Consider the following 8,106-nt stretch of genomic DNA (forward strand, 5'->3'; position numbering starts at 1 on the left):
GTTTGTACTGGTAATAGGAACCCCCCAGAAAGACTTTTCTACTGGTTCCAGTCACTCTGCTTATTTGATAGTTTTCACAAAATAACTTCAATGAATTCTCAATTCATCTCCTAGTGTGCAATAGGATCCATTGCTGGTTTTATTAGGAGTTTAATGAGACACACCCAAGCTTGTTACCCGCACACTGGGGCTAATGAAGCTTGCAGTAAAACCTGGAATGGGTGAAACTGCTGTGCAATAGGAGTCTCATATCCATCCATGCATTGGGCTCCACACTGTTAAACAGGGGCTTGGGAACGTCCTAACCTCCCTCGCTGCATGCTAACAGCTTGCTGTGAATCACACGGCTGTCTGTCCCCTCAGGTCTGCAGGACTTTGTCTCTCGGCTGTCCCTGCCCCCCAGCCCCGGCCCCAGCCTCCCTGAACGGGACAGTGTGGCGCAGCGGCTTGCCTACTTCAGCAGGGTAAGCAGAGAAACCGGCTCCACTCACATTGCTGTCGCTATTCTCCACACTTGCTTAGAAATGCTTAAGGAAACTTCATCCATTCTTTTACTTTTTCTAAATGTAATGTTTCCATTGCTTCAAGTGTTGGGATGTGAAAGCAGGAGAATTATTCAGCACAGAGGCGCGCGCACACGCGATATCTGATAGAGAGCACAGTGTAATGCACATTCGAGGCTCGTCCTTTCCTAGCGCTCCAGTCTCAAACGGTGCTGCTGTGACTGACTGGGACTGACCCCCGCTCTGCTCCAGGCCATGTAGGGTTTTATAAACTCCAGTCAGTTTCCTTTGTGTTCTCCTTGTCTCGCTCCTCCTGTTCTTACTCTGCAGTTGCTCCCCCCCCCCTGCAGGAGGCAGCACTGCTGGGTATCTCCCCTCTCTGCGAGGAGGACAGCTTTGGCAGCCCCCTGTCATCACGGCAATCAGACCTCCGGGCGCTGGTGACCTGTGCCTGCTCCCTGCTGCAGCTCTACCACGAGACCAGTGCCAAACTGGGAACGCTGGAGAACCAGTGGAAGAAAACCAGCAGTGAGAGAGACTACCTCAAGAGCTGCCAGGCCAAGCTGCAGGTACCGAGCAGGGGACCCGGGTTCAAGACAACACGGCGGCAGGGTGGGGGGGTTAAGTACAGTTTGAGCCAGTCCAGGTTTTACGTGCAATCTGTGAGCTTCATAACGACTCCCATTGCAGAGCACTTTGAGAGCCAGTTCTGTGTTTGTATGCATTCTAAGAGCGCAATACTAATACTCCCAGTAATACACCTCTGTGATGAGTCTGTGACAGGACTCCGCAGGCTGTGATGAGTCTGTGATAGGACTCCGCAGGCTGTGATAGGACTCCGCAGGCTGTGATGAGTCTGTGATAGGACTCCGCAGGCTGTGATGAGTCTGTGATAGGACTCCGCAGTCTGTGATAGGACTCCGCAGGCTGTGATGAGTCTGTGATAGGACTCCGCAGGCTGTGATGAGTCTGTGATAGGACTCCGCAGTCTGTGATAGGACTCCGCAGGCTGTGATGAGTCTGTGACAGGACTCCGCAGGCTGTGATGAGTCTGTGATAGGACTCCGCAGGCTGTGATAGGACTCCGCAGGCTGTGATGAGTCTGTGATAGGACTCCGCAGGCTGTGATGAGTCTGTGATAGGACTCCGCAGGCTGTGATAGGACTCCGCAGGCTGTGATGAGTCTGTGATAGGACTCCGCAGGCTGTGATGAGTCTGTGATAGGACTCCGCAGTCTGTGATAGGACTCCGCAGGCTGTGATGAGTCTGTGATAGGACTCCGCAGGCTGTGATGAGTCTGTGATAGGACTCTGCAGGCTGTGATAGGACTCCGCAGGCTGTGATGAGTCTGTGATAGGACTCCGCAGGCTGTGATGAGTCTGTGATAGGACTCCGCAGGCTGTGATGAGTCTGTGATAGGGCTCCGCAGGCTGTGATGAGTCTGTGATAGGACTCCGCAGGCTGTGATGAGTCTGTGATAGGGCTCCGCAGGCTGTGATGAGTCTGTGATAGGACTCCGCAGGCTGTGATGAGTCTGTGATAGGACTCCGCAGTCTGTGATAGGGCTCCGCAGGCTGTGATGAGTCTGTGATAGGACTCTGCAGGCTGTGATGAGTCTGTGATAGGACTCCGCAGGCTGTGATGAGTCTGTGATAGGACTCTGCAGGCTGTGATGAGTCTGTGATAGGACTCCGCAGGCTGTGATGAGTCTGTGATAGGGCTCCGCAGGCTGTGATGAGTCTGTGATAGGACTCCGCAGGCTGTGATGAGTCTGTGATAGGGCTCCGCAGGCTGTGATGAGTCTGTGATAGGACTCCGCAGTCTGTGATAGGACTCCGCAGGCTGTGATGAGTCTGTGATAGGACTCCGCAGGCTGTGATGAGTCTGTGATAGGACTCCGCAGGCTGTGATGAGTCTGTGATAGGGCTCCGCAGGCTGTGATGAGTCTGTGATAGGACTCCGCAGGCTGTGATGAGTCTGTGATAGGACTCCGCAGACTGTGATGAGTCTGTGATAGGACTCCGCAGGCTGTGATGAGTCTGTGATAGGGCTCCGCAGGCTGTGATGAGTCTGTGATAGGACTCCGCAGGCTGTGATGAGTCTGTGATAGGGCTCCGCAGGCTGTGATGAGTCTGTGATAGGACTCCGCAGGCTGTGATGAGTCTGTGATAGGACTCTGCAGGCTGTGATGATTCTGTGATAGGACTCCGCAGGCTGTGATGAGTCTGTGATAGGGCTCCGCAGGCTGTGATGAGTCTGTGATAGGACTCTGCAGGCTGTGATGATTCTGTGATAGGACTCTGCAGGCTGTGATGATTCTGTGATAGGACTCCGCAGGCTGTGATGATTCTGTGATAGGACTCCGCGGGCTGTGATGATTCTGTGATAGGACTCCGCGGGCTGTGATGATTCTGTGATAGGACTCCGCAGGCTGTGATGATTCTGTGATAGGACTCCGCAGGCTGTGATGAGTCTGTGATAGGACTCTGCAGGCTGTGATGATTCTGTGATAGGACTCTGCAGGCTGTGATGATTCTGTGATAGGACTCCGCAGGCTGTGATGATTCTGTGATAGGACTCCGCGGGCTGTGATGATTCTGTGATAGGACTCCACGGGCTGTGATGATTCTGTGATAGGACTCCGCAGGCTGTGATGATTCTGTGATAGGACTCCGCAGGCTGTGATGATTCTGTGATAGGACTCCGCGGGCTGTGATGATTCTGTGATAGGACTCCGCAGGCTGTGATGATTCTGTGATAGGACTCCGCGGGCTGTGATGATTCTGTGATAGGACTCCGCGGGCTGTGATGATTCTGTGATAGGACTCCGCAGGCTGTGATGAGTCTGTGATAGGACTCCGCAGGCTGTGATGAGCCTCCTGTTTGTATGCAGGGACAGCTGGATTACGCTGAGCACGAGATTGCCGCTCTGCAGGCCAGAGAGAGGCAGCTGTGCAGCCAGAGCAGGAGCCTGCAGAGCCTGGTGAAGAGCGAGAAGGAGGAGGTGGGGGTTCAACCTTCAACTGATGGAAGAATTCTTAACTGATATTGAACCCTTTCCTGCGTGAGATATTAATAATAGATGAAAATACAAGTAGTTTTGGACACACAATGAATATATTTCTTACCTTTTTTTTTCCATTGCTTTATAGCGGGTGAGGCTGTCATGTATTTGTATGTTCCGTATGTCCCCATAGAAAGACTAGAAGAGAGCTTTTTAGTTTTTTATCCGTCCCCATATGAGGTCGCCTTGCATGAAAGGGTTAATTGTCATTTTTTAAAAACCCTTTGCTTCTGTTTTGGCCCCTGGTGTAATCCTGCGCTTGTTTCTTGTCTCCTGTCCTCCTCCTCCGTGCAGAACGAGAAGCTGCGGAGTGTGGTCGCGAGTCGGGCCACGCAGCACAGTCATGAGATGAAACGCAAGGAGCAGCAGCTGGGAAAGATGAAGGAGAGACTGAGTGACAAGAAGGACCGGCGCTGCAGTGAGTGAGAAACAATCTTGCACCCTCACACCCCCTGGCACGCTCCGGCGCCGTCTCCCTCCCCCTGGCACGCTCCGGCGCCGTCTCCCTCCCCCTGGCACGCTCCCGCTCTGTCTCCCTCCCCCTGGCACGCTCCCGCTCCGTCTCCCTCCCCCTGGCACGCTCCCGCGCCGTCTCCCTCCCCCTGGCACGCTCCCGCGCCGTCTCCCACCCCCTGGCACGCTCCCGCGCCGTCTCCCTCCCCCTGGCACGCTCCCGCCCCCTCTCCCTCGCCCTCGCACGCTCCCGCGCCGTCTCCCACAAGCTTGCATGCTGTTTCACACACCCTCTCTCCCTCCTCAGCCATAGACATCCTAAACCCTGTGGGCAGAGCAGACGGGAGGAGAGCCACCTGGAGGACCGGGAGGACTGAGTGCAAGTGAGCCACTCTAGCACTGCTCTGTGTGTGTGTGGCAGGGCGTGGGGTTGATACGCAGTAACAACACGGCAGCACACTGCCCCCTCTAGTGGTGACTCGCAAGCACACATACACTCGACCTGCAGGGACTCAGTGTGTCAGCAGCTATGGCCAAAAGTTTTGCATTATCTAGAATTAAGATTAAGAGAATTTGCATTTGCACTCATCTTAACCACAGGGGGCTTGGAGACAACTCATGGGCTTATATATGGAACAAAACTCTCAGAAGCCACGAATATACCCAAGTGTAGCACTGTGTACCGATTTGTGAGATAAAACCGTGGTACTGACCCCCCACCCCCTGGCCTGGCTGCCCCCCTGCAGGAAGGACGAGGAGATGTTCCGCAGCCTCATCATCTCCCTGGAGAGGCAGCTGAAGGAGGCCGTGCTGGAGAGCCTGGAGCTGAAGGGAGTGCTGGAGCAGCTGAGGAGGGACATGAGCAGAGTGCTGAGAGACAGGGAGAGCAGTGTGGGGGTGAGGAGGGACATGAGCAGAGTGCTGAGAGACAGGGAGAGCAGTGTGGGGGTGAGGAGGGACAGGAGCAGAGTGCTGAGAGACAGGGAGAGCAGTGTGGGGGTGAGGAGGGACATGAGCAGAGTGCTGAGAGACAGGGAGAGCAGTGTGGGGGTGAGGAGGGACAGGAGCAGAGTGCTGAGAGACAGGGAGAGCAGTGTGGGGGTGAGGAGTGACAGGAGCAGAGTGCTGAGAGACGGAGAGCAGTGTGGGGGTGAGGAGAGACGGGCAGAGTGCTGAGAGACAGGGAGAGCAGTGTGGGGGTGAGGAGTGACAGGGGCAGAGTGCTGAGAGACAGGGAGAGCAGTGTGGGGGTGAGGAGGGACAGGAGCAGAGTGCTGAGAGACCCCTCTATTTGTCATGTCTGTTCTCTTCCAATCAGGTGCTGCTGGAAGAGGAGGAAGGGGAGGGGCTAAGCAGAGAAGAGCTCAACCAGTCACAGGCAGTGGCCCGGGATCAGCTGACCCGCAGCGTGCGACAGCAGTGGCGCAGCCTGAAGAGGAGAGTGGAGGAGCTGGGAGGACTGGGAGCAGTGGCTGACAGGCATGGTAATTGCAGGGGAGCAGGGTTGGGGTCGGTTCCAATTCCTTTGAAAGATGGGGGTGTGTTTTGTTGATGGTCTTCTTCCCCCCTCCAGCTCCCCTGCCGACCCCCCTGGGTGGGACGGATCAGGAGAAGGAGATGGCTCAGCTGCAGGTGGAGATCGAGCAGAGCCGGGAGCTCATCAGCATGCAGCAGGAGCTCCTGCAGGTACAGACACCCTCCCCTCTCAGTGTCTCTCTCCCCTCCTCTTGTCTCTGTGTTCAGGAGGGAGCCCCGTCTCTCCCCTCCTCTTGTCTCTGTGTTCAGGAGGGAGCCCTGTCTCTTCCCTCCTCTTGTCTCTGTGTTCAGGAGGGAGCCCTGTCTCTCCCTTCCTCTTGTCTCTGTGTTCAGGAGGGAGCCCTGTCTCTCCCTTCCTCTTGTCTCTGTGTTCAGGAGGGAGCCCCGTCTCTCCCCTCCTCTTGTCTCTGTGTTCAGGAGGGAGCCCTGTCTCTCCCCTCCTCTTGTCTCTGTGTTCAGGAGGGAGCCCTGTCTCTTCCCTCCTCTTGTCTCTGTGTTCAGGAGGGAGCCCTGTCTCTCCCCTCCTCGTTGCGGGACTCCTATTTCCTGGAGGAGCGTGAGAGGATGAGGGAGCAGTGGGAGATGTTTCAGGAGCAGAAGAGTCGATTTGAGGGGGAGAGGAGGAGCTTCACTGAGGCAGCCATCAGACTGGGGCATGAGGTAACACTGTGTGCCTGTCTGCCAGTCTCTCTGTCTCTGTCTGTCTGGCAGTCTGATGCGTGTGTGTCTCTGGTTTTTCTTCTTGTTTTGTTTCCAGAGGAAGCGTTTCGATGAGGAGCGGGCTTCTCTGCTGCAGCAGCAGTTCTTCAACCTCTCCCCCTTCCAGGATCAGAGAGGAGCCCCGCGCTGGAACAAACGAGCCCCCTGCAGCCAGCCCTGTGAGTGACAGGGAGGAGAGAGAGAGACTGTGCTGTGACCCCTGGATGTGTCTGGCACGGCTTCTGTGTCTGTCTGTGTGGTGTTTGACTGGTTGTGTCTCAGATCTGTGTGATTCTTGGTGTGTATATTTCAGGTTTGTCTGTGTGTGTCTCTTCCTGTCTGTGATTCTCATCTCTGTCTCAAGGTGTGTGTGTCTCTGTTTGTGTGTGTGTGCGTGTGCGACTCCTGTTTCTCATCTCTCTGTCTCGCAAGGTGTGTGTGTGTGCATCTGTGTCAGTGTGTGTGTCTCTGTGCATGTGTGTGTGACCTGTTTCTCATCTCTCTCTCAAGGTGTGTGTCTGTGTCAGTGTGTGTGTCTCTGTTTGTTTGTCTGTGTGTGTGTGTGTGTGTGTGTGTGTGTGTGTGTGTGTGTGTGTGTGTGTGCGTGAGACTCCTGTTTCTCATCTCTCTGCAGCTCCGGAGCAGGAGTCTCTTCGCCGGGGGGTCTCTGTCCCAACCCTGCACCTGCCTGCCAGCTCCCAGACCCCTGGATCCGGGTTCAAGTATGGCTTGCCAGGGAGGGTGTTCACCCCCAGCACTGCTGAGCTATACCGCTCCCTGAGTCTCATTCACCAGCCCAGGTACAAACAAACACACACACACACACACACTGTAGACACACTTGAACCCCAATCTCTACCTGCACTGTGTCCACTCCCTGCAGCGCTGAGTCCCATTCACCAGCCCAGGTACACCCCACAGTCACACTCCACACACAGTGAGCCCCAGTCATTGGAGACTTCCAGTTGAATGTGTCCAGCCCTGCACTGCTCCCACTTCTTCAGGAGCTGCTGGTCTAATCCAGGACTTGTGCTTTCAGTTAAACTCAGCTCTCTCTTCTGTTTCTGTGCAGACCGGACGGCGTGATGGACGTGGGGAGCCAGACGGCCGCAGACACACCCTGGAGAAACAAGAGGGGACTGAACCCCCCTCCACACATGGACTGCTCCTTCTGACACCCTGCCCTGTGCAACACATGGACCAGACCTGGAGTCAATTAGAATTGGAATTCCAGTCACAGCAGCATTGTTCACTGCAAGTCCAATCACACATACAATCAGGCAGCTGTGCTGAGGGCTCACTGCAAGTCCAATCACACATACAATCAGGCAGCCGTGCTGAGGGCTCACTGCAAGTCCAATCACACATACAATCAGGCAGCTGTGCTGAGGGCTCACTGCAAGTCCAATCACACATACAATCAGGCAGCCGTGCTGAGGGCTCACTGCAAGTCCAATCACACATACAATCAGGCAGCCGTGCTGAGGGCTCACTGCAAGTCCAATCACACATACAATCAGGCAGCCGTGCTGAGGGCTCACTGCAAGTCCAATCACACATACAATCAGGCAGCTGTGCTGAGGGCTCACTGCAAGTCCAATCACAGGAGACTCACGACACTGTTGTGGCTCAGTGGTGGCATGTGTTTGTTTAGAAATGCTGCAGGCTGATAAATTAAAGCAGAGATGTTGTAAATATTGTATTCTTTGATTGCAAAGCATGTTCTGTCTAAATGTATTCACTGTGTGTAGATCTTAATAAAGTGCAATTCCCCCCCTTTGTGGCGGTTCATGTGATATGTATGTAATGTAGTGTGCATGGGTTGGCAATAAAGTTGATGTTAAGGCAGTA

General features: G+C 54.7%; 1 protein-coding gene across 6 annotated transcripts in view; it reads left to right on the forward strand.

The window, feature by feature from the left end:
- Window positions 1-8,106, forward strand: part of LOC131697636 (afadin- and alpha-actinin-binding protein-like) — a 9,687-nt gene extending 1,581 nt beyond the window's left edge. For 2 of the 6 annotated variants that reach the window (XM_058988046.1, XM_058988047.1), the window contains exons 3-14: window positions 364-464; window positions 854-1,072; window positions 3,397-3,507; window positions 3,862-3,985; window positions 4,328-4,403; window positions 4,767-4,917; window positions 5,339-5,504; window positions 5,594-5,706; window positions 6,058-6,216; window positions 6,314-6,434; window positions 6,890-7,055; window positions 7,328-8,106. In XM_058988046.1, the coding sequence (XP_058844029.1) occupies window positions 364-464; window positions 854-1,072; window positions 3,397-3,507; window positions 3,862-3,985; window positions 4,328-4,403; window positions 4,767-4,917; window positions 5,339-5,504; window positions 5,594-5,706; window positions 6,058-6,216; window positions 6,314-6,434; window positions 6,890-7,055; window positions 7,328-7,430 (1,610 nt within the window). In that variant the 3' untranslated portion in view covers window positions 7,431-8,106. The remainder of the gene's footprint in view (window positions 1-363; window positions 465-853; window positions 1,073-3,396; window positions 3,508-3,861; window positions 3,986-4,327; window positions 4,404-4,766; window positions 4,918-5,338; window positions 5,505-5,593; window positions 5,707-6,057; window positions 6,217-6,313; window positions 6,435-6,889; window positions 7,056-7,327) is intronic. The other 4 variants (XM_058988049.1, XM_058988048.1, XM_058988050.1 and 1 more) reach the window with 4 other exon arrangements.

Source organism: Acipenser ruthenus, chromosome 15 (genome assembly GCF_902713425.1).
Source record: "Acipenser ruthenus chromosome 15, fAciRut3.2 maternal haplotype, whole genome shotgun sequence".
Classification (NCBI taxonomy): Eukaryota; Metazoa; Chordata; class Actinopteri; order Acipenseriformes; family Acipenseridae; genus Acipenser; species Acipenser ruthenus.